The sequence below is a fragment of the Halichoerus grypus genome, chromosome 6 (genome assembly GCF_964656455.1).
Source record: "Halichoerus grypus chromosome 6, mHalGry1.hap1.1, whole genome shotgun sequence".
NCBI classification, from domain to species: domain Eukaryota; kingdom Metazoa; phylum Chordata; class Mammalia; order Carnivora; family Phocidae; genus Halichoerus; species Halichoerus grypus.
The window spans coordinates 161,308,164-161,334,851 of record NC_135717.1 but is presented as its reverse complement, the minus strand read 5'-3'; the positions used below and the strand labels follow the sequence as shown (position 1 = coordinate 161,334,851).

Sequence of the window (26,688 nt, the reverse complement as noted above, 5' to 3'; positions counted from 1 at the left end):
AGAGTTATAGGTCTATAAAAAAGGTTGTGTAGGAATAGTTATGCAGAGCTTAGACTGATAAGGTTAGAGCATTTTATGATCTTGAACAGAGTCTCAATCCCATTTTATGAAATATCTAACTGGTAAGTAGGAAGGTGCAGAATCTTCCTAAGGGAAAGAAATCATTTTTCTTTGTAGAACAGAGACTACATCTGTGAAGGTTTTGGAATCAGGGAAGTCTGCAAAGTAAATCTACACAGAAATCATTTGAAAAATGATTCAGTTTTAGGGCGTTTTGGACACAGAAAGCAATGTAACGCTAATGGGTATTAAGTTTGGGTCTAAGCAGGTAGGCTTAAGATTTTAAAAATATATGATATATATTTAGCTAAAAGCAAACTGCAAGCCCATAGGGAGTCCTCCAATCATGGAGCAGACAGATGATGTCCCCAGGTGGAGACTATAAGGTGCTTCTTCCCAAATGAACATTTCCTTTGTATAGAGTCTTTGGAAGTTGATAATTATTCCCATTATGTTACCACAGCCTGAAACACCTAGCTCCTCTTCCGCGACCGCCTTCACAGCTATGTTTCTAATAGAAGATGGCTTTTTTTTTCTTGCATCATGTTAAGCTGGGCTAACACACAACTCCAGCTATCCACCCTCTCTTAATTAAGGGATTTTCAGTTTTAAAAAAATATCAAATTCTTTTTCACAGAAAGATAATCTAAAACAAGGGGCGCCTGAGTGGCTCAGTCATTAAGCGTCTGCCTTCGGCTCAGGTCATGATCCCAGGACCCTCCCTCTCCCCCTCCCTCTCTCCGATAAATAAAATCTTTTTTTTAAGATTTTATTTATTTATTTGACAGAGAGACAGCAAGAGAGGGAACACAAGCAGGGGGAGTGGGAGAGGGAGAAGCAGGCTTCCCGCTGAGCAGGGAGCCCAATGCAGGGCTCGATCCCAGGACTCTGGGACCATGACCTGAGCTGAAGGCAGACACTTAACGACTGAGCCGCCCAGCTGCCCCTGATAAATAAAATCTTAAAAAAAAATAATGGACTTGTACTCAATTTTCAATATAAAAATTGTACTTTCTAACAAGCCTATTACTTTCTTTGAAACACCATGAAGGCTGGAATCCAGATACCAGGTATTCGGAGCATTTTCTGCAGGAAGCAAAACTACTCCACTGGAATGGAAGACATAAACCTTGGGACTTCCCTAGTGTTCACAATGACTTATGGGAAAGCTGGTTTGTTCCTGACCCTGCAGGAATATTTAAACTCAATCACCATAATAGCTGATAAAACTTAACATTTTAAGTATTTCCTACATAAAAATGTGGAATTGTGCATTTGTAGCCCTACTATTTCATTGTTCTTTATGAATAGTACCTTCAAGACATATGATCCACAATGGAAACCACAAAGACTACTGTGTGCAAACAGTACCCTGGGTCATGCAGGCATGGACTCCTTAAGTACGGGGGGGATTACAGAAATCACGATGAGGTGCATGAGCTGTATTGTTGGAAGGAAACAAACCTGTCTCGGTTTCAGCAATCAATTTGCTTAACTCTGAATGACAACTTATATTCACAATTTTTAAAAATTTTTAGATGTGTTTTTTCACACACATCTTTTTTTAGGTATTTTTTAACAGGTTGCGAGTCTTGTCTTTCGTAAAACAATATATTACGTTTAAAACATGAATGTCTGAAAAAATAAAATTATTTGCAGATTTTCTAATGATTTTCAGTATATGTATTATTCTACACATTAAACATAATACAGGGTAGACCGACCTCACATGTAAAGGGGGAAAGAATACCAGTCACTCCTACTGCAGAAAAACTTGCAACTTAGGATAATGATTCTTAATATTTTTATTGTAAAAACCATCAAGACTTTCAAATGAATTTAAAAACTTTTTCAATATTATTTAATGAAAAAGTCCCATATTGTCATGTATAGGATATATCAACATTTACTACTCATCTTTCATATGTAATGAAAAACACCATTATTGTATGCTTGGAAACTCCTCAAACCCCCTCTCTAATGAGTGTCCATCATAATTTAAAGGGTATTTTCTCCACTCAAAAAAAAAAAAAATCTATTGTAAGGCTACAATCATTATATACCAAAGCAATTCCTACTTACATGCTTTACATAGTCCCATGAAAAAATAATTCAATTGTTCCTAATCCCTGATGCAAGGCACTTCCAAGCACCCGCATAAAACATCTGTGTAAACAGCAGTACAGTACATGAGTTAAATAACATGGGCTGAATAACTTTTACACAGCTTGAACTAGACTAAGGGATATATAAAATCCATCATAGCCACAGCTAAAAAGCATGTTAAGATTCACAAGACTTTGTTTCTCTTATTATACAGAGAACAGGCCATATAATCTCTTAGGAAAAAAAAAAACTCATAAATATTTTCATGTTGAAAAACAGCATGCTCCCTGGGTATGTATGAAATCAGGATATTCAGAAGTGACCAGGAGTAATTGCAAATGGCATTTCTGAATACCCAGCTTTACTATGCACCAGGCCTAGTAGTCTGGACTCTGTAGCACCATGGAAAAGGCATAAAATCACAAAGGTACGTTACTTCAAACTAACCCCACCATGAGGCTCACTTAGTCCACAGTAACAGACAATGATATAGAGATTTTTAAAATTATTGATTAGATATACCTAGCAAGAACAATTCTGTTATTTTAATACACCTCATGTACATATAAAGCACCAATTTAAATCAGATTATCAAACATCTCCAGCATGTTGTTGCTCAGCCTAAGAGTTCATTTCTCACCACTTTCCACATTATACCCTTAAAGCCGAGGAGGATAAAATTAGAATGGTGATAGATATTGTACAAAAAATTCAGTTCCTTCCCTATCAAATGTATGTCTCTCAAGTAAAACACAGAGGAAGAAGTAACAAACTTAAAAAAGGTCTACTGCATTCTCTGGAACTTACCATCCCAGCACAACAGTTTCTACCTGTACTAGAGGATTAACACCGGGGGTGACGAGGTCAAAGTCAGACCTCGGTGCCCCGTCAGAGAAGGCCAGGCTAGCCTTGCTGCCGGAAGGCCACACTTTACATTTCTACTGCTGGGCATCTCTCACAAACACTCCCCATTGGTGAGGCAAAGAGGTGTGAGTGTAAATATGACTCAGGGAGCCCATCAAACACCGCTAAAAACTACCAAATGAGCCTCCACTGTGGGTTAACTTCATGTACAAAAACGAACACATTTGCCTCTTTATCAGTGGTAATTATTATTAGCATGCCCTTCTTAGGCATAAAAGGAATAATGTCTATCTGGGTTTATGCACAGTTAATAATCAAGTATAAATATTCAGACTGTTTCATTTTAAAATTACAGATTAAAAGTGACTCCCCAAAGAAAATCAATTTCTTCATAAATGAAGTATAGTTTATAAAAAGCTGGAATGATGGTTAGTTAATTCAAATACAAAAACTCATACACAAAAACCCTACTTTTTCTTTCCCAACTTACTTAGGTTCATACAGTTGATTCTACCACACAACTGTACTATCATTATATCACAGAGTAAAATACTAATAAAATGCCTCAGTTAGCAAACTGAGGGCCACTTCTTGACAACTGCATTAAAACTGCAGCATTTAGGTAGAGCTGAGAAACACCACTCTTAAGCGTGGTTTCCTTCTTCTTGTTCCAGCGTCCCACAATGATTATTAAAGGAAGGAATCTGGTCTGTAAACGACTCGGTCATCCACTGCCCATTTGGAATGTCACCGAAAGTTGATTCTCCACTGTCAGCTGCCAGGGGGGAAAAGAATGTTAGGATTAGTTTATTCTATCTAAGAACGTTACAGGATTCAACTAGGAGGTCTGAGCAGTCCAGTGAAGGGAAACTGCTATTAAAATAGTTACACAAGCTTCTTGATTACAATGATAAATCCCTGTTCTCTCGGCAGACACAGGACTGAGAATCCCTCAACTGTTATTCATGGAGGGAATGCGATTAGGATGACTCGGTGACTTAGAGAAAATCAGCTGCACACGCGCGTGTGGTGGAACATCAGATAACCACCACATTTTCACTACTGGCCACTGAAAAGATTTTCATGGTCCTGTTCCTAAGCTTCAATAATTCATTCTCTTAAAAAAAAAAAAACACCCCTTTTCCCCAGTCCTGACAAAACCAAGCGTTTGAAAGGAATGCACATATGGAGGGGAACATACTTAGACCCCTAGAAGAGAAGCTGCAAGGGTCGCCACTGCACGGATTTTCTGCATAAGCACCACCATACGCTGCTTCATAACCTGGGTCATATTTTTCTTCCTTAACAGCCATCTTCTTTGCATCCTCTGTGAGGAGAGTAAGAGAGATTTAAAATGGATTTTATACAATCGTTTTGAAAATAGCTTTATTCAGAAGTCATCACGAACAAATCTTTTTCTAGTTCACATATACTGAGATATATCTTTTGCTATCTTTTAAACTCTTTATAACATATACTAAATTAACTCATAGGAACTGTAAAAGCCTATTAGATTTAATTTCAGGTGGGCTATGATGTTTCTTGTATCCTCAACATCTGCAGGAGTACCCACATTGGATGACTTTGGTAAAAGGAGATTTTTTAACAGTGACTAATGTCTATTGTCAGAGCACTTTGGCTGCAAATATAACTTTTCTTTTCTCCTGCTTTTAAATCCACAACATGCTTTCTGTAATGTACAGATCCATGAAATGAATAAATGGGGTGAAAACGGGAACACACCTTGGGCTAATTGTAGATCAAACGTATATTGCACCTCTTGAACGTCTGTGTTTCGTTCAATGCCTTTCAACTGATCTCTCAAGTCTTTCAGCTTAATGTAGTAATGAACTTTGTCCTGGGCTCGAGGAAACTGAGCACATCTTGCACTGGATGATGGCATAACGTAGCAGAGCTAGAATTATAAAATTTTATAGTTACGTAAATCTTTCAAGTCTACCAAATCCACTCACACAGAGAGGAAAAAAATTCTTTTTCTAGGTTAATAATGATGCTTATCACATAACACATGCAAACTCAAAAAAAGTAGTTGTGTTTGAGTTCAAATTTGTAAAATTTACTTATTACAAAGTCAATAAATCAAAAATGATGAGGTGTTTGCCCCATGTTCATTTATCAATTAATAGTCTTGTCTTTTTAATAGACAAGACTGTTCACAATTCTAAAGGTACAAAAGGGCACAGAAGTATACATTGAAAGTCTTCCCTCCCGATGCTATCTCTATCCACCTAGTTCTCTTCCCAGGGCAATCAAAGTTGCTGGTTCCAGAGGTATTCTATGAATATACAATCAAATGTGTCTAATATATGTACTCTCCCGCACCCTTTTTAAAAAACACACGAATGGTAACATGCTCTCTATTCCCTATTCTATACCTTGCTTTTTGACTCGACAGCATATTCAGAGATAATTCTGTACCAGAGAGCTATATTAGAGTAAAAAGACGTTCTTTTTTATAGCTGTGTAGTACTTGTATATTTATTTAACCAAGGCCCAGCTGTGGGCATAGTCTTTTTTTTATTATAAGCTGTAGTGAAAAACCTTGTACAAATTTAATTTTGAGTATGTGTGAGCATATCTGCTGGATAAATTCCTAGAATTGGAAGGACTAAGGAGAAAGACATTTGCATTTATCATTTGGGATACTGACAACAAACTGTCCTTCATAGACTACAACATATAATATATATCACATATGTATCAAAGAGTGAGGCTGCTAGACTATGGAATTTCCAGTTGCAATTTCTATATTGACCTCCATAACATTACAGAAACAAATTATTTAGTTTTGTTTAGAAGGCATTTAGAAACTCCTGACTCAAAGATGTGTAGGTGCAAATGCTACCAGGTTTTGTAATAGCACATTTTCCCATCCCAAGATATTCTTCAATTAAAATGATCCAGAGGGGGGCGCCTGGGTGGCTCAGATGGTTAAGCATCTGCCTTAGGCTCAGGTCATGATCTCAGGGTCCTGGGATACAGTCCTGTATCAGGCTCTCTGCTCAGCGGGGTGTCTGCTTCTCCCTCTGCCCCTCCCCCTGCTCATGCCTGTGTGCTCTCTCATTATCTCTCTCTCCCCCCTGTCTCTGAAATAAATAAAATCTTTTCAAAAATAAATAAAATAAAATAAAATAAAATGATCCAGAGGGGCGCCTGGGTGGCTCAGTTGGTTAAACGTCTGCTTAAGCTCAGGTCATGATCCTGGAGTCCCAGGATCAAAGTCCGAGTTGGGCTCTCTGCTCAGAGGGGAGTCTGCTTCTACTTCCCCTCCCTTGCTCCTGCTCATGTGCTCTCTCTCTCTCAAGTAAATAAAATCTTAAAAAGAAAAAAATCCAGAAATTTGAAAAAGTAGTTTTTTTTTTTTTTAATTTTATTTATTTGTCAGAGAGAGAGAGAGTGAGCATGAGCAGGGGGAGGGGCAGAGGGAGAGGGAGAAGCAGGCTCCCTGCTGAGCAAGGAGCCCGATGTGGGACTCGATCCCAGGACCCTGGGATCATAACCTGAGCTGAAGGCAGATGCTTAACCGACTGAGCCACCCAGGTGTCCCAAAAAAGTAGTTTTTTGTTTCAGAGCTGAATCACTAACATCATCAATAACTGTATTTCATAACAAAGAATAAATTTTAAAAGATACAAGTATTCCCAGCTCATTATAAGAGGTAAAACTACCTGTCGTGATATGATTCAAGTTCACTTAGTATTGCACTATTACGGCCACATATATTCAAGAGATGTAGCTGAGCCTCATCTGGCTCTTCAGGGACAATGATGCACAGTAATTCATAGAAAGCCATGAACTCCGCTATACAATTTTACCAAAGTAGACAAGTGTAGGCCTCGGTTTAAAGAAAGACCAGGGCTACCACCTACTTTATCAATCACATATTTAAAACAAGTTAAAAACAGAAGAAATTTAAAGGAGAAGTTCAAATGTAAGTGGCAGAAACTTTATTCTGAGGTCTCCATAAAAATCTGGTGGCACACTGGCTTCTCCATCATTTAAAGTACTGTTTTTTTAGTTTTTTAAAGTTTTTTAAAAAGTTGTAAACAAAACTTAAAACTATATTTAAGAAGCAAAATTTCAACCAAATGTCTGCAGAAGCTCTGTAGAAATGACGGAGTTTGAAAACCACTGTTACTTCATGATGCCTCATGGACAGGCCATAGTAAATAGTATCACGTGCCAGTCAGACTGGCCGGACGTCTGTCTGCAACTGAGCTGTATACTATTTATACGGCTCTAAAATGAAACTGGGCTAAGATATACAAGCAGGAGGGTGATGAGCAGTTTTACTAATCGGGAGCATGTCCATATTTACATATTTGTTTCATACTGAATAAGGGCTAATCTACTTGAATTTGGTAAGAATATGCCATTAAATAGATTCTGAGTGTATGCTAGCTAGCTCCTTCCAATATTTTAGCCAAATAACATCAGTAAGACATTTTATCTGACAAATGTTTCTTTTTTTTTTTTAAATAACAGTACCTGAATTAATTTGCAACTACTAGTTTGAGTTGATATATAACTATTACTCAACAAAATCCAGTGTTCTTTTTCATGGCATCAATTACAATGGATAGGACAAATAAAAAAGGGAAGCTAGCTAGAAAAAAAATCATATTTAGCTGATTTACAAATGTAATTTTAAGGACTTACAGTTTCTGTGTCTGGGATCTTATGGGGTTGAAGTCCAAATTCTAAGTTTTTAACCTTAACTCCAAAAACTTCTTTACTAAAAATTTCATAAATACCTAAAATGAAATACAAACATATTTACATTGCCCATAATGTTAGCAAAGAAAAACGATAAAATTTAAAAGTAAATCTTACATTTTCCATTAAACACTGCTATTCGTGGCTGATATTTCTGTAATTTCTGCACTAGAATACGTCCTCCTTCACGAAATTCTTTACTAAAATTGAATTAAAAAGTAGTCAAAATATAAGTATGGCAATATTTATAATATGCTAAATTCAGATAGCTGTGAATAAAAGATCGATTCATGTATTTGTTAAGCTCAGCTTGAACTAGGTACATATAGTATTCCAAGGGTATATAGGGCATCTGCACGAACAGGTTCCAACCTATAAAAATAAATGTAATTACCTGGAAAGATCTTTGCTGCCTGGTGTTGTCCTTTCCACCATATTGGTAAATCCAATACCATACTTCCCTGGTAACGTGTGATCATCCATATGGTTCAGCTGGACCTCACTCAGGCCTGACATAAACAGACACTTCCCTGTGAAAATGAGAGTTCAATTTATTTCCATATAGATGAAAGGTTTTTGCCCCATGAATCGATATGGTAGTCTACATTTTATCCTGAAAGTACAAAAAAAAAAAAAAAAGATTTACGATATTTAAAAAATTATGGGTAAATACCATATCAAGCAATTACTATGTGCGAAGCCCTCTGCATGGATTATCTCATTTAATGATCATAACTATCTTACGAAATATTAATTATTATTTTCATCCCTTTTTCACAGGGCAGTTTAGGTAAATGGCTGTTGGAAATACACAGCTAGTCAGTGTAGGAAACTTCGAAACTGTTTGTTTTCCTTTCTAATAACTGGTAACACAACCACCTGCCCCTGGAATAACTTGAACAGATAAACATACACCAAGAGGCCCGTAACATTCAAACACCCTGACAGTGGAAGAAATGAAAAGTTCAAACTTCTCTAGAAATTTTTAAAAAATATGTCCTTAGTTCCAAAAATACATCACTGTATTTTTTGCCCTAAATGTTTTTGTTACGTAGATAATGGATTAGTATTTCCTGAGGGCCTACTGCATGCCTTTTTTTATTGGGCGGTGTTAGGTAAGTGGACTTACACAGAAGATAATACAACAGTAGTTATACTTGGTTTTAAAGCTCACTGTACAAGAATGCGGCTCTTTAATACTATTTTCTGCTAGATATGAAGTATCTGTAGAGAATGTCTCCAATCACAAAATTTCTTAACTATTACAACTTGATCGCCAATGATCAATGCACTTCATCTTTCCCGGGAAATAGATCAGCAGAAATCTGGGAAGGTCAGTATCCTGTCTGCCCGGGCACACCGAGGTACTATTGTTATTATCACCGCAGATAGCAAGCAAAAGAGAAAATTCATTCGAAAATACAGTAAAACTCCTATAAAACTATTAGCAAAACAAAGGAAGAAGTACTGCTTTTCTTGCCCCTCCACTCTCTTACACCAAAATGTGAACAAAAAACACCAAAAAGTTTCAAGACTTTTATTTTTGTGTACACATGCACAGAAAACAGGTATGTATTTTTACAAACAATCTCTCTTTTAAAAAACACAATTCGGTTTAAAAAAAAACCCAAACTATTAATAAAGATACCTAGTTTAAAAGTAAAATAATAAAAAAAAAGTAATTACTTACAAAAATGGTTTCCAGGTCCAGGGTAATGATGCCCTTTGTAAGCTGCCATTAGTCCTGGGTTTATGCCAATCTACAAAAAATGTTTATACAGTTAAGTCTTAAAAAGTAGGGTTTTAAGCCTTAGGGCTTCTGTGGAGGAGTGATGGACAAAACTAAATTTATTAAAATAAAAATTTAATCCAGCATCATAAGCAATATTGTTTTATCAGGTACCTAGTCTCGATCTGAACAAAGTACTCCTTTTTTTTTTTTTTTTTTTAAAGATTTTATTTATTTATTTGCAAGAGAGAGAATGAAAGACAGAGAGCACGAGAGGGAGGAGGGTCAGAGAGACAAGCAGACTCCCTGCTGAGCAGGGAGCCCGATGCGGGACTGGATCCCGGGACTCCAGGATCATGACCTGAGCCGAAGGCAGTCGCTTAACCGACTGAGCCACCCAGGCGCCCTCCTTTTTTTTTTTTTTTAAGTAAGCTCCACACCTACTGAGCCACCCAGGGACCCCCAAAGTATTCCACTGTGAAGAAAAACATTCCCTTTTAAGTGTTGCTGCTGTTTTTAAAAACCAGTCTGGGGGCGCCTGGGTGGTTCAGTTGGTTAAGCACCCAACTCTTGATTTTGGCTGAGGTCATGATCTCAGGGTCTTTGAGATGGATCCTGTTTTAGGCTCTGCCCTGGGTATGGAGCCTGCTTGGGATTCTCTCTTTCCCTCTCCCTCTGCCCCTCCCCTGCCAAGGCTGCTTGCTCTTGCCTGTGCGGTCTCTCTCTCTCTCTCTAAAAAAACGACCAAACAGGGGCGCCTGGGTGGCTCAGTCGTTAAGCGTCTGCCTTTGGCTCAGGTCATGATCTCAGGGTCCTGGGATTGAGCCCCGCGTCGGGCTCCGTGCTCGGCGGGAAGCCTGCTTCTCCCTCTCCCACTCCCCCTGCTTGTGTTCCCTCTCTCGCTGTGTCTCTCTCTGTCAAGTAAATAAATAAAATCTTTAAAAAAATAAAAATAAAAAAAAAATAAAAAAAATAAAAAAACGACCAAACAAAATAAAAACCAGTCAGGGGAAAAAAAGAAAAGGCAGAAACAGAGCCATAAATACAGAGAGCAAACTGGTGGTGGCCAGAGGCAGGGGGATGGGCAAACGGGTGAGGGGAGTGGGAGGTACAGCACAGGGAGCATAGCTGAGGGGCGTGTAGTAGTGTACGGGGACTGATGGCAGCTGCACTCGCGGTGCGCATGGTATAATGTATAAACTTGTCAAATCACTATGTCGTACACCTGAAACTATGTAACACCGTGTCAACTATACTTCAATACAAAGAAAAAATAATTAAATTTTAAAAACAAAGACTAGTTTGACCCCCTCCTATCCCCAGGCCCCCACACCCGCCCAACTGGGCTGGAAAGAGAAAGGTCCTGGAGCAGCCGATCAGCTGAGTCCGGGTCCAGCCACCGTCGGCTTCTCCAGTCCCAGCAAGCAGCTTATTCCACATCAGCTACAGCTGTTTGCACACTGCTATTTCTGATAGTTCCTGACAAAAACCAAAGCTCCAAATCCGTATTCTCATCTACAGAGACCTCACAAGTGTCATGCCATCTAAGCGATCCACATGGACTATTTATCTAACTGCAACTCTGTGAGGGCGGTATGATCATCACCCCTGCCTCACTAATAAGGAAACTGGTGATTGGGAAGGTTAAGGCTTGTCCAAGGTCATATCCATATGGCAGGATCTGAAACCCATCCTCTTAAACACACCTATAATAATACAACCTCATGAAGGAGACACCATTCACTACCAAAAGGATTCTCAGAAATGGTTCTTTTCAACAAAATGCTATTTGCAAGAATAGAGGTTAAGTAACGTTAATCCACCAATGCTATTTATAAAGCCAAAATGAGGACAAAAATCCTTACAATCACAATGTCCAGATTGAAGGTCAAAATGTCCGGGAGGGTCTTGGTTAGAAGTTCAGCTTCTGAAACACCATTAAAACGGTCTACCTTTCTTTTCACTTTAAATGTGTCTGTAATTTTTTCTTGCTTTTCTTTTGATTTTGTGGACTTGCCAGATTTTTTGGCCTCCGCAGGCTTTTTGGGTTCTACTGGTTTTTTTGGTTCTGTTGCTCTGGGTTTTCTTTTCCTTCCTTTTGGAGTCTCTGAAACACAGTAATTTCCAGGATGTAGATGTAGATAAAGAAAAATGTAACTTACAAACATTAGGCAGCTTTCCCAGAAAAGTTACCCTATCAACACTCTATCTCCCAACCTCAGTGTCCTCTGCACTATCCTCCTTCCTTCACCCTGGGACTGGGTTCACGCAGCCCCACGCCCCACCCTCCCTCCTCTGTTAGCTGTTCTTGGGATGAAACGTCCATAATAACCATAGATTGATTTTCTACACACTCTTACCTTCTTGGCCTCCCCAGGGATACAAAGCATCTATACTATTTTATAGGAATTCTAAATGTAAATACATAAATAGTTCAACAAACAAATGAAAAAATAAGTAGAAAAATAGGGAGGAAGAGAAGCATTTTAACTCAACTTCCCCATAATTTCCAGCAATAGAAAGCCTCAAATGGCTTATGAACTTGTTTTAGAAATTATGAGTGTATATTCTGTTCCACACACAGCCAAAGAGGTGAATTTAGAGGTGCTGAGGATGAAATCTCTGGGATGAAAGTATTTTTCAAAAGGCAAGAGCAGGATCTATCTCAGGACCTAAAGAAGATTGAGATTTCTCAATCTCAGCACTAATAACATTTTAGATTGAATAATTTTTGGTTATAGGGGGTTGTCCTGTACATTATAGAACATTTAATAGCACCTTGGCCTCTACCCATTAGATGCCAGTAGTACCCTGCCAATCATGACAATCAAAGCTGTCTCCGGACAATGCCCAATGTCCCTTGCAGGGTGGGGGTGGGGGGGTGGGGGGATGCTTGGTCAAGAACCACCAATTTAAAGTTTTACCCACAGAAAGGCTTGGTTTTCCTACCCTTAATTCTTAAACATCGCTCTTAATTTCTTGGGCCCCTCCCCCATTCTACTACTATTTGGTGGTTCCCTAGCCCAGCCTCCTGTCCTTCCTCTCTCTACGTCACTCTGATTTAGCCACCCCCTATGCCAAGAGATCTACCTTTGAGGCAATAGGAGAGTCAAGGGCAGAGGTATCTCCAATGCAATGGAGTCAGATGTGTTTCTGGAATCATAAATTGAAACGCTGTGCCCATTTCTCATACAATACTGCTACCCTGGAGAAAACCATTACCTCCTCTCCATCCCCTCAGGTCCTCCTCATTTCATCCCCAGATTATTCAGTCTCAAATCCACTTTCTGCCTCCAAATTCTGCCTCACTCCCTACTATCCAATCTATCCTCTACAATATTTCTAGGCTGACTTTTAGAATGTCAGTCTATGTAAGTCGCCCTCTGCTTATATTCTCTCAACAGCTCCCTACTGCCTTCAGGACAGAACATACGTTCTTCAGGTTATAAGCCTCATCATTTACTATTTTTCGGCTATACACCAGACGCCAAAACACAGAATCACTACTTTTCAAGTCATGCTTCTTCACATTTGTGCTTTTGCATACACTGTTCCCGAAGTCTGGAATTTCCCCATCCCATTCTTCCTGGGGATAAAGTCTCCTCATCCTTGGCTTCCAGAGCTCTGGGAAGCTGCCTCTGGGCCTCGGTCTGAGTTAGGTGTCAACCCTATGAGCTCTCACAGCATCCTGTGTGCTGTGTGCTGAAGTATAACATGTGTTTACTTATTATTTTCTCCTACTAGATTAGGAGATATTTGAGGACAGGACCCACGTTCTTTTATTCCCCCAAACCTATGTGCCTTGCACATACTTAAAAAGTGGCTAAAAATTTTAATACTAAAGTAAAACTAAAATTCGTCATTAAACCCCTTTTTTACCTAAGTTGGCTAATCCAATAGCTAATTTTCTACACTATCAGGATGAAAACTACCTTGTACAGGTTCCTGAGCAGGAGCTGGGTCCAGAACTTCTGCTGGCATCTGCTGTTCACTCACCACTGCCCTATCAGGAGCTTCAGCCATCATTTGTTGAAATGGGAATGTATAAAAAGCTTGAGCTTGCTGAAGGGAATAGCTGAAAGAACAATTAAATATAAAATATGACAATAAAGTTACCCAACTAGAAGTTTAAACATTCAGCTGTAAAAAAACTTCAGGATCCAAACACTTTGTAACCAGACTGTAATATTTGGAGTTGATAATAGGGGCAAAGGGAGAAGGAATATCTGTTTCCACATGCACACATTCACCCAATTTTTACTTTGTGCCTACTAACCAAACGTTAATTAACTCTCCCACTGTTTAATGACAAGATGTGTCATCAATAAAACTTACCAGTCCTGTCAAGTCAGCCTCTGCTTTCCCTGAAATGAGATCATGGGAATTTTATAGCAGAGACATTTAAAAGGCACAGCAGCTCATACAGGATTAAAGTGTCCATAAAAACAATTTGTGTCTCTATCTTCGATTTAATCCTTTTGTCACAAAGATCCCCTCCAATCTAACCCTCACCCAGCTTTATTGATATACAATTGACATATAACTTTGTACGAGGTAAAGGCATATAATGTGGTTTGATACATGTATTGCAAAATGATTACGAACACAGTCTTAGCTAATATCTGCATCCTGTCAAATAATTACCATTTCTTTTTTGCAATGAGAACATTGAAGATTTGCTCTCTTAGCAACTTTCAAGTATATAGTACAGTACTATTAGCTGTAATCACCACGATGTACTTTAGATTCCCAGATCCTGGTAATCTTTATACTCTTCGACCAACATCTCCCCATTCCTGCCTTCCCTCCAATCTAACTTAAGGTTCTCTTTTGGTTTATCTGCCTACTTAATGATTTATTCATTGGATCTGTTTTTAAATCGTTGCTGGGTTTTTGCCACTAGATTAGGACTAGAAATGGTTATTCTGTTCATATCTGTGAATTTATGGAAAAAAACACTTTAAACCTCTTTTTTGAACATTTTTCAGACTTTGTTCCAAGTATTCAGTTCAATATAAGGGACACAGGCAAAAAGCAACTTTTCACAAAAAGCAACTACCAAAAAAACCAAAAAAAAATTTTAATGACTATAAACCACTATCTCAAACTGTTGCCCTCAGCACAAAGCCAGGGAAGTAAACATATATTTTATGAAACTCAAGCTACAGCTGATGCCAAATGATGCCAATAAATACACAATGGGAAGGAAAACACTAGGAAATAAAATGGATAAGTATCGTTTACCATTTGGAGAGAAAAGTCATGTTTTCTGTGGTGAACTACTCACTTATTAGTCACAGAGAAAGAAAAGTAGAAGCTCAGAAAGCAGAGATTAAAAAGGCAAACTAGTACACTCTAAATGGGTGAACTTTATAGTATATAATACATATCTTAATAAAATGGCCTTAATAAGCTTAAATGGCAAAGGGAGGCACAGCGTAACAGACTATCTGTGGGCGGCTAGGCTAGGATGCTGGGTGCTCAGAGACAGACAGGGGCCAAACCCCAATGGACAAACCACTGGAGAGTAACTTTGGCTTCAGGCTATCTTTAAGGGTAAGCTGCTAAAGAAAAGGTTAAGAATTAGAAAGATATTACACTATATCTTAAGAGTTTTATTTTTTATCTAAAAAAATTGTTTTCAGTTATGTAAAAAAATAGACAGCAATGCAGTAAACTTCAGTACATTAACATGAGAAAATACTATGCAGCAAAATTACATTTATTGATATTTTAATTTATTTTTATTTTTTTATTTTTTTAAAGATTTTATTTATTTATTTGACAGAGAGAGAGACAGCGAGAGGGAACACATGCAGGGGGAGTGGGAGAGGGAGAAGCAGGCCTCCGGCTGAGCAGGGAGCCTGATGCGGGGCTCGATCCCAGGACCCCGGGATCACGACCTGAGCCGAAGGCAGATGCCCAATGACTGAGCCACCCAGGCACCCCAACATTTATTGATATTTTTAAAAGCAAAAAAAATGTTTAATGCAGACTTTAAAGTCAAAAAGAACACAAAACAGTATTGTAACCTAAGGCTGCACATCAGGAAAATATGTAGACAAGTTCTAGAAGCTCAAATGTGAAAAATGAAGAGAAGTACTTAAATCATGCTCAGCACAAAGTAAAATGTCCCCCCCACCCCCACTTTTCTTTAATAATATTCATAGCTCTGGGCGCCTGCGTGGCTCAGTTGGTTAAGCGTCTGCCTTTGGCTCAGGTCGTGACCCCAGGGTCCTGGGATTAAGTCCCGCAACAGGCTCCCTGCTCCGAGGGGAGCCTGCTTCTCCCTCTGCCTCCCTCTCTCTCTCCCCTCACCTCCTGCTCTCACGAATAAATAAAGTCTTTAAAAAAAATAATATTCATAGCTCTTTTTGATAAATTGTAAAAACATTGGTTGTTCAATGTTGATGACATAAATACTCTAATGAGGGGGTGGCTACTGCTAGGTTACATCACGAGATCTTGTTTAGTGACCCTTCAGAAATTCTAGTAAAATGAACTGTATATTGATTGTGGCCAGCAGCAGTTTCCTGAGATGTTAGCAGCCCCTTTCAGCTGGAAGGTATAAAAGTAAAGACATATGGTGACAGTAAGTGAGTGGCCAGAAGAATGCACGATGTCTGTTCTTAGTCTGTCACATGGAGGGGAGGGCAAACTTCCACCCTCTCCCTTGTTTCTTGCTACCACTCTCAAGAGTTTCAGATGTGTCCCTTTTTGAGCACTTCACAAAGTCCAAACTTAAAATACTTAATTTAGGAAAACACTACATTCAAAAGGATTCTGAACTTTAAAAAATAAATTTCTAAAACATGGTTCCTTTTGCATATTTTGGGGTCATTAAATTCTGAAGCTCAGAATCTGAAAATTAAAATTTTAGAATCAGTTGGCTGAAGAAGAAGTGAAAAGGAAGAAAAAAAATATGAGGTCTGATTTTAGAGATACGGATCAATTTTGACAGAAATCGAGAAACTTATCGATAATATCAATATGTCCCTTAATCTTTCTAAAAATGATCCCTGGTACCTCACAAAAAGTTAAATTAGAAATAGAAAACAAATAAATTAGAAATAGAAAAATAAAGCTTTGAAAAATATGATGTGTAAGTTCTAAGGTAATACACTATCTTTGAGCGTTTTGTCTTATCTTCTGATCAACAGCTTCCTAACAGAACAAAAGGAAAGAGTGCATCACAACATTCTTATTACTTGGGAGGAGCAAGCAATACATCTGTACAAAAACCTTCAAGAACTTCAAAGCTAGAAAACTAGAGTTCTGGACAATTTAATTGTCTGTTATCCAGTAATAGTTGTATCACTGGATAGTATGGTGCTGGATAGTAGCATAAACCTGTTCAACCGTAATCTGAAAATATTTAATACATTTGTTGTATTTATATATGATTGCCACTTAGGAACTCAGAATTGTGCAAAATTTACAAAGCATCATTTTCTCTGTGTTGAGGGACAGCAACAGAAGAGCACCTGGTCAAGTCACTCATCCTCTCAGGACCTCTCAGGACCATGAAAATGATTTCTACATATACAGACAACGTATAGAAAACAGGACTAAATCTGTCCAGACTCTGAACAGACCCCAAAGAGTTTTTATTTTTTGTAACTCCTTCATATCAAATTTCTAAGCATGAGGGATGATCTTATTTCCCTTGCTCACTTTTCTCCCCTATCATTTGTCCCCACATCCTCCGTGTCACCTCTCCTTTGCCTGCAGCTCACTCCCCCTCCTCTCTCCTAGCCTCCATTCACAGCCCCCTTCTCTTGACCATCAGCGTTCAAAGCACTGGTTTTTATAGCCATCTGAAGTTGATATATTGTGTATTTTCCTGAAGAACTGTGCATTTCCCAACAGTCTTTCTCAAAACACACACACAGTGCACCGAGTAGTCCAGTTAATTCAGGCTTTGCTGTACTTCAAACTTCCAGATTTTCTCTAAAATGAACTCCAACTTCTTTAATCCTTTGTTATTTTCCACTATTTTTTTTTAAAGATTTTGTTTATCTGACAGAGAGAGAGAGAGAGACAGAGGGCAAGCACAAGCAGGGGGAGCAGCAGAGGGAGAGGGAGAAACAGACTTCCCGCTGAGCAGAGAGCCTGATGTGGGATTCGATCCCAGGACCCAGGAATCATGACCTGAGCTGAAGGCAGATGCTTAACTGACTGAGCCACCCAGGAGCCCCATTTCCCACTATTTTAAAGATTTAACTGCTCTTTTCTAAATACACTTGTCTCCTTGGGCTGCTATAACAAAATACCAAAAACTGGGTGACTTACGAAAAACAATTTTTAGGAGCACCTTGTGGCTCAGTCAGTTAAGCACCCGACTCTTGGTTTCAGCTTAGGTCGTGATCTCAGGGTCATGAGATCCAGCCCTGCATTGGGCTCTGCACTGGGCGTGGAGCCTGCTTGCAATTCTTTCTCTTTCCCCCTCTCCCTCTGTCCCTCCCCTACTTTTTCTCTCTCTAAAAAAAAAACCAAAAAAACACATTTTTTTCTTACTCCAGTTTTGGCGGCTGGAAAGTCCAAGTTCAAGGCACCAGCAGATTTAATGTCTGTTGAGGGCCCACTTCCTGGTTCATATGGGTTGCCTTCTCACTATATCCTTACAGAATGGAAGAGGTGAGAAGAATCTCTCTGGGACCTCTTTTACAAGGGCACTAATCCCATTCATGAGGGCTCCACCCTCAAGACGTAATCACCTCCCAAAGGCCCTACCTCCAAATATCACCACAGTGGGGGGTTAGTTTTCAACATATGAATTCTGAAATGGCATTCTATAGCAGTATTTTATTATTTTCATTTAAACAATCATACACAACACTGAATAATTACAAAAAAAAATCAATGCTAAATAATCTAAGTGCTCAACTAAAGGGAACTAGTTATATAAACTATGACCAAATACCATCATAACTATTTAAAGACCACATTTAATATTGCAAAGCAGAGGGCAACCCTCTCGGGTCCCCTCCCCTCCCTCTTTGGGAACTTTGTCCTATCACTTTGCTATCGCTCAATAAACCTTGCTTTGCTGCCCACCACTCTGTCTGGTCTACCTCTTCATTCTTGGAAGTGGCGTAACCAAGAAACGAGGACAATGATGGAGAAAAAACCCAGGAACATTTTTGGGGGCTCATTCGGGATATCCATCCGACAACTAACTGTGAGTAGTGGGCAAGTCTCTCTCCCCCGCCTCTCTCTTTCTCCCCATTTTGTTTGCTGAAACAGTGAGCACCTGTGAACCATGTGAGAGCCATTAGAGCAGCTGCCATTCTCAAGTGACAGGCACTCTGGTCTCCTTTCCCACTGATCCTCCAACGGAAGTTGGGAATGTTGATTTGGTAAGGACTCAGAACTCCTTTCGGGGCAGATCACCAGATGTGAGGGACCTAGGGAAAACCTAGCAGCAATTGAAGGGCCTGACCAAGGTTACCCTTTGAACACACGAAGGCTCTTGGAGGGACCTGGTTCCTTCCCTGCCCATCCCGGCATCCAGAGCGGAACTCCTCTACTACACTTTTCTTGGCTGATTCCTCCCCTAAGAGAACTAGCGGGAAAGCCCAGGATGGTCCCCCAGACATTCTCTTGTGAGTGGTTCGGGTAGCCTCCAAGGGATCTCACTCACAGTTCCCTGTTATGGTAAGGAACAGTCTCCTGTTTGACTCCTATCCTGGGCATTACTAGGACACCCCTTGAACTGGCTATACCATCTATGTGAAGGAATGGCCAAGCAGGGCAAAAGAACTAAGATCTAAGGGATCTCTCAACTTTTCAGCTCCACAGGGGTTATTCCAGGTGGATTTCCTCTCCCTGGCTGCCCCATCTTGTCCCTCCATGTGGCTATGCCAGACAGAACAACTCTACTAAAAGAAGTCTAGTGTATCCATTGACTTCTAAGGGAGTCTTAAGGGTAGGAAAACCAGGGTTTTCTCTGGAGGTAGGACCAAGCCTGGGTAAGCACGACTACTCTCGCAGAGAGAACAGGGGCGCTCTGGCTGTCAGTCGCATGAGTACCTAGGGCCACACATCAGGAGAAGATGAGAAGGAACCGAGGTGGGGGATGCTTTTTCCTCTCTTCCCATGTCTCCCTGATCAACTGTAAGAAATTGAAGTAAGGGACGCCTTTTCTTCTCTTCTTGTAGATGGGTAATTCCCTGACCAGGCCCTTATTCCTTTAGAGTCCCTTCCTGGCATTACAGGCTATAGGAAGAGTATCAGACCTGTAAATCACACAGTATCGTTTACTTGGATGCCTTCCTGGTTTTAACTGGACAAAGGCAACTCATTTTCTTTTGTTCTAGGGCATGGACACAATACAAGTTGGAGGACGAGAAATGGCCACCTGAGGGACTTCATCTTCCTGGTTTTAACTGGGAAAAAGGAAGCTCATTTTCTTTTGTTCTGATCTCAGTCATGTAGGATTGATCCCAGCCTCTTGGCTTTCTTCCGGACCTCCCCTACCACTCCAGTTGCGGGGGGGGGGGGGGGGGCGAAAGGGGGGGTGGAAATGGAACAAAGGAATACCACATCCACATCAAAAGTAGATAGGCAAATGGGAGTCTGCAGGGGAATCTCACCCCTGGCTCCATCCTTCCTAAGGTAAGATCAGGTCCCCTTACCTGTCCCGCCCTATCCTGGAACCCCTGCTGGTGCTTGAGGGCTTTACCCTCTGCAAGAAGAGGTAGTGCTCGAAGGGGGACCAAGGGAAGGTGCCACTACAAGACCTGAGATGAAGGGGGACCTCAAAGTTTTCCAAACTTGGATGTAATGCTTCTGTTAAATCAGACCCCCTTTGAATCAGAAAAATGTGGGGTTCTGGCCACTGCTGAAGGATATGGGGATCAAGGTATGGATGGGTGAGCCCATGGGTGGCTCCAGTTGGAAACTGAAGCCCAGGCTATACCTCAAGATCCCAATTGTGATTCTTTCAAGACCATAATTAGGATCCTAACTCCCCTTGGAAACTCGTATCGCTGACACTTCCAAGCCTGCATCCTAGAGGGATTGAGCAGTACATGGGGGCTTCTCCCTCACACGTTTCCCAGGTTAATGGCCATAATTGGAGCCAACTGTGGTTAGTCTACCTCAGGACAGAGACTTTAAGGAATATTCCTGAGCAGCTGCCAAAACTCCCTTTGTTTCAGGGAAATTCCCTGTCTTCTCCGGCCTGACATGGACTGCATATTTCCACTTAGTAGAAAAAACATGGCATCTGCTCATGTGTCCAAGTTGATGAGGTTTAGAACCTGGAATAATTCTATCTAGGTCTGCCGAAAGTGAAATAAGCTCACATTGAAATGGTGGTTCTCAAAAGTTATGGTAATTGTTAAGAAAGTTTTCCTTGGATGATAAATGGGGTTATATCTAGGCCTTTTCCAAACAGGATAAAGTGCTAAAGCATCAATTACCAGACATAAGTTTTTGGTTTTTTTTTAAAGATTTTATTTATTTTGAGAGAGAATGAGAGAGACAGAGAGAGCATGGGGCGGGGGGGGAGCGTCAGAGGGGGAAGCAGACTCCCTGCCGAGCAGGGAGCCCGATGCGGGACTCGATCCTGGGACTCCAGGACCATGACCTGAGCCGAAGGCAGTCGCTTAACCAACTGAGGCACCCAGGCTCCCCTACCAGACATACGTTTGTGCTTTTAAAGGATATTTGGATCTGTTGGTAAAAAAAATGGTGGTTAATCTTGTCTGTCTCAAAGTTGTCACGGGCAATTGTTAAGATAGCTTTCAAAGTCTCTGGTAAAGGATATCTGGGTCTGTTGGTAAATTAACTATCAACCCAAACTCAGGAAGAAAACCCAACAGTTTTCTTGGATTGAGAGAGGCTCTCATTAAATACACAGCTATCTCCCCCGGGTACCCCCCGAGGCCGAGATCATTCTTAAAGCCCAGATATTTGGGAAAAAACTGCAAAAGCTGGCTGTTGGCCCCAAGGGGACCCTAGAAGAGCTCTAACAGTGGGTCTTTTACAGTTGGGACCAAGAGGAGAGTGAGGAACAGAAACTAAAGAGAATGCCATCTCTGTGGCCACCCGGGACACTGGAAGTGAGAATGCCCCCAAGGCAAAAACCTCTGCCGTGGAACCCACTTGTGGAGGGGGACACCGGAATCTGAATGCCCTCGGGGACCTCAATCTGCGAGGGCTCAGGTGGCCAGCGCCCCTGATTGGGATGATGGGGCCTGGGGCTCTACATGGTGGCTCCTCCAAAACAGCTCACTATAGGGAACCCAGAGCCTCAGGTAATTTTGGAAACAGAAGGAAAACCGTGGATTTCCTTCTTGATCCTGGAGCCACCTGTTCTGTTCTAGTCTCCGCCCCAGGCCGACTGTTCAACAGCAGTGTTGCCCATTTCACCGGGCAACCCATAAGCCAAATTTTTTTCTCACCTTCTGGGATGCACCTGGGGAGACCTAATATCCTTTCACTCTTAATGCCTCAGAGCCCCACACTTCTCTTAGGTAGAGCTATTAACTCTCATACTGACAGCCCCTGGGCGAACTAGCAATTGCCTCCCCTAAATAGAGGCTGATATTAATTCCTAGGTCTGGGCAACTCAGGCTGAAATGCTTCGGGCCGTAACAGCAGTGCCCGTTCCCATACAACTTAAGGACCCCAGAACTTTCCCTTGTCGGGAAGGTTTTTTGGGCATAACAGGCCACTGTTGCTTGTGGATACCAGGATATGGACAAAAAGCATGCCCCCTCTAAATTTGAAGCCTGGATCTACCATTCCAAAGTCAAACCCTGGTCCCCAACGGGGCTTAACAACAAGGAAATGAAATCCCTCTGTGAACCCAGAGAAGACCTCAAACTAGTCTTGAAGTGACCAGACACAGATAAGTCTTTTTAAATGTTACTTTCCTTATATCCCATCAAAATCATAATCCTTATTGCATTCCCTTCGCCTGCCCTCTCCTCACAGTATATGGGGAGTTCACTAAAACAGCCTCTATCTCTCGCCGGACCCCTGGCTGTACTTGGTCTTGCACTGTGCTTTGGGCTTTGCCTCCTAAATGCCCTAACCTGCTTTTTATCTTCCAGAACAAAGGTCATCAAACTCCAAATGGTGGTTCAGATGGAGCCTCACATGGAGGTCAAACCAGACATCTACAGGGGACCCCCTAATAGATCAGGATGAGAGGAACCCTGACTGCTGTCCCATCCAATGCCCCTGACCAGCAGGAAGTAGCTACAATCGGTCATCACCCTTCTTCCCTAACAGCAGTTAGGGTTACCTCTTCAGAGGGGAGAGTGAAGAAGAATAGTTGGGAGGCAGGCAGGCAGGAAGGGACAACCCCCGCCCTAAGAGGAAACCACCCTTAAAGGGATTTTACACCACCCAGGAAGGAGACCTCCACCCTTTCTTTCCCACGTTATAGGTAGATGACAAAAATCTGACTGGGTGACAGGCCAAGGAGGGTTAATCTGATTAAAACAGCCCTCCAACAAGCCATAAAAACTGCTAGACTTAGAAATTCTAATGGCAACCCTCTCAGGTCCCCTCCCTCCTTGGGAGCTTTGTACTATCACTTTGCCATCACTCAATAAACCTTGCTTTGCTGCCCACCTGCCCACCACCACCACTACCAAAAAAATATTGCAAAGCGGAAGTGTGTGTATTTACCATGCATTACTGGGTACTTGCTGTACATAATCTATTAGAATCTATAAACACAAAGATTTAGAATAAGCCAGACCCTCAATTCAGCCAACTATTCTTCACATAGTATCATTTCAAATTTCCTCACGATTTTCTCATTTTTTGGTGCTCGGAATCAAACAAAATAAAAATACTCCAGATATAGCCTCATCATAACCTGAAACTGAGCAGGGCTATCACCTTCCTCATTCTGGAGTCATACTGCAGAATCCATGACATTAGCTTTACTGGCACCCACATTATACTGTTGATTCATATGGAGTTTATCATCAATGAAAACTGCCCTTTTATCACCTCTCCCTTGTATCACTGATTTTTCTGCACCCAAGCACAGAATTGTGGCTCCTTTGGTAAAAGATGATTCACCATTCCAGCCATTAGGATTGATTTGGATTGACTCAAACTATCAATTCCATAAACTCCTCCCAGAGTTGGGTCGTTCACAAGTTTTTATCAGCACCTTGAAGTTGTTAAATTGTTGAAAAGAACAAGTTGGGGTAGCACTACATGACACATTAGACCTCTCTTCAGCCTCCCCTTGATTCTTTCAGCAGTAAACCAGTTTTGAGTTCATCTAATTGGACTGCATCAGTCCATCTTCATCTTGCCCACAGAGAAGTGGTACATGGCACAGTTGTTAGGGAAGCAGACTTCGAGCCACATTGCCTGGGTTCAAATTTCAGGTCTGCCATTTACTAGCTCAAGTTCCTTAACCTCTTTGTCCCAGTTTCCACATCTGTAAAATGGCAACAGTTGTACCTAATTCATTGGTTATGAGGATTAAATTAGTTAACACTTACAACTGCCTGGTACACAGTAATTTTGCTATAATAAAGACAGAGAGAGATGATTACATACTTTTGGGTACCTCCTGTCATCACCCTCCTGATGCTGTCTAGTCCAGTATCATTATCCAAAAGGGAATGAACCTAGCTTGCTATATCCTACTTTTTTCTGAAAGTATTCTGTAGCCTAGTGGTCACTGGTTCCTTTTAAATATGCTCAATAACCACTGAGAAGTAAAAATTTTGTTTAGGATCAAAGTCAATAAATTAGAGGACAGACTCCACCTTTGGAAGAAATAGGAACCCATGTGTTTATTTTCAGGCTTCGGGCCCCTCTCCTGTTTTCTACAAGTCTTAAAGACTGGCTGAAATCTAGCCTCTCATTTGAAATATAACTTATCCAGGCCAGGAAATATGATTTCTCTTAGAGCACTGAAAGTTCTCTTAAATGCCCATTTATCTTGTCTCTTAAAGACATTCATCTGGGGCTCCTGGGTGGCTCAGTCGTTAAGCGTCTGCCTTCAGCTCAGGTCATGATCCCAGGGTCCTGGAATCAAGCCCCGCATCGGGCTCCCTGCTCTCATCGGAAAGCCTGCTTCTCCCTCTCCCACTCCCCATGCTTGTGTTCCCTCTCTCGCTGTCTGTCAAATAAATAAATAAATAAAATCTTAAAAAAAAAAAGACATTCATTCTGCCATTTCCAGTCTACATTTTTATCTTTGAGATAAAAAAAATCAAAATCAGAACCAAGTGTTTGTTTTCTGTTATCTACTAATATGCCCGTGGACTAGGCAGAAAACCCAGACCTTTCTTGCCCTTGTTGTCAATACCTAACTAAAAAAGTTACTGATCTCTTTAACATTTCTAGAAAGAATGATTTCATTTGAGGGTTACTCTTTTCAGTGTGTATTTTCAGTGGTCAGTATCACACTTTTCAGTCATTTTTGATTTGACATCCTACTTTCCATTTTTGGTAAATGTCCTTCTCATGCTGGAGATCATTAGAAACATAGTATCCTCTTCTTCCCCTTTTCCTTTCTGGTTAGCCTTTAAATATTTGTTACCATACCACAATTATCTTTTTTTTTTTTTTTTTAAAGAGTCCATATTAATGGAACTTTTGTCTTAGAATTTTTTGAAATTACTCTCCAAAATAGAAAGTAAATTCATTATACTCAGCATTCCATTCTACTCCTTGATTAGCATAAGTCAAGACTGACAGAAACCCAATTTCTCAGGATTATCGGCGGCCTCAGTCATTTCAGAATCCCCAAGGATAAAGCCCTTACACTACTAACACAAAATTCTATTTCCTGAGGTTAAAACTTTGTGAGTCAAAATTAAAAATGGTCTATAACCCTGTGGATGAAGTTAAAACAGAATATAAGTCAATTTTGGGGTAAACTTTGTACCAGAGACCTATGACTTTGCTGTGAGACACTGAGCAAGGTCTTCTAATGTGTAATTCATTTGATGGTAGTTTTCACCCAGGTTTCAATTTTGATCTGAAGTAAGATCACAGAGGTAGGAGCAAGTTCCACAAGTTCTTCTGGGAAGGAAGTGCAGTACTTTGTATGGATTTGACCAGCAAAGGCAGGATAAAGCCCACACTTTATTACATATACCTTTCCTAAACTCTAAAGATTATTTTGGTGATCTAATCCCTTCTACATAACACAGATTCACAGCATGTCAGAATCGGATTCCAGAGATGCCCTATTTTACAGGAACGAACAGACCCAGAGAAGCCAAGTGTCTTGCCTAAGTTCAAAACCCATTAGCCACGGAGAGTCAGGAAAATTCTTCACTAGGTCAAAAAGAATTTTATTCCAATGTAAGTCATCACTTTTTTCTTTTTAAAGAACCTAGTTTTTTTCATTTAGTTTTCTGCCAGGAGTTCAAATCGCGAAATCTCTGCTCTTGCCACATGTTCTCTCCACGTATCTAACTCTCCCCAAAGCTCATATTCAAAGTAGATTCTTAAGTCCGTCCTAAGATCACCAGAAAGCACTGATGACTTCTTGGGAGTTATTAGTCACAGTCCAGAATTCAAGAGCTCCAGTATGGCAGTGTTCTCTACCTTGCGGCCCCTCACGCTGCTTTTAGTAAACCTATGGGAGGAAGAAGCCACAATAAATCTTCTAACTCTAAAATAAAAACTCCAGGAGTGATACGTGTGATACTCCATCTTTACAGCTCTTCGCATAATAAGGGAGGGTGGAGGGAAATGCAGCCAAGAACGGCAACTGGAAAGAAACGTTAACTGCAGACTGCTGGCTGCTTACTAACGCACTTTAAAGCCGGCTGGATGACGGGAAGGCCGGAAGAAGCGCCCAGGCGCTGGAGGCGCGGCTTCCGAGCTACCCGGGTGAGCACTGGCCCGACCCGGCCGACGGCGCGCACGCGCGGCCCCGGCCTTTGTACTCGGGCCGCGGCATTTAAAGACCCCTGCGTGCGTGCGCGCGCCCGCCGGCTAGCCCCGCCGCGAGGGGCGCGGGGGGAGGGGCGGCGCTCCGCCCCGGTCTTACCTGCCCGCGTTTTCCGCTTCCATTCCCCGCTGCCGCTCTTCCTGGCGGCTGCGCCTGCCGGGCAAGCGAATGACTGGTCTCCGTAGTAGCGCGACGTACCAACGGCTGTACGACAATAACCAGAGACTGGACACGATTGCCGGCAGAACTGGGACAGCGGCTAGCGCTCAAGCTCCTCCCCCGACCTTCTAGTCAC

The 26,688-nt window shown here is 41.1% G+C and overlaps 2 protein-coding genes across 5 annotated transcripts in view; one reads left to right on the top strand and one right to left on the bottom strand.

The window, feature by feature from the left end:
- The window catches only part of GLT8D2 (glycosyltransferase 8 domain containing 2), a 63,752-nt gene extending 45,197 nt beyond the window's left edge, over window positions 1-18,555 (top strand). For 3 of the 4 annotated variants that reach the window (XM_078076495.1, XM_036103669.2, XM_036103677.2), the window contains one exon: window positions 1,112-1,728. In XM_078076495.1, coding sequence (XP_077932621.1) covers window positions 1,112-1,284 — 173 coding nt within the window. In that variant the 3' untranslated portion in view covers window positions 1,285-1,728. Of the gene's footprint in view, window positions 1-1,111; window positions 1,729-16,966 lie in introns of those variants that run through there. The other variant, XM_036103686.2, reaches the window with a different exon arrangement.
- On the bottom strand, window positions 1,848-26,688 carry TDG (thymine DNA glycosylase). Its single transcript, XM_036103650.2, has 10 exons — window positions 26,493-26,688; window positions 13,429-13,571; window positions 11,362-11,603; window positions 9,458-9,527; window positions 8,162-8,297; window positions 7,885-7,967; window positions 7,711-7,805; window positions 4,774-4,945; window positions 4,232-4,357; window positions 1,848-3,805 (listed from the first exon to the last, which is right to left on the bottom strand). Exons 1-10 carry the CDS (start codon window positions 26,513-26,515, stop codon window positions 3,675-3,677), a joined length of 1,221 nt encoding a protein of 406 aa, XP_035959543.2. The 5' UTR covers window positions 26,516-26,688; the 3' UTR covers window positions 1,848-3,674.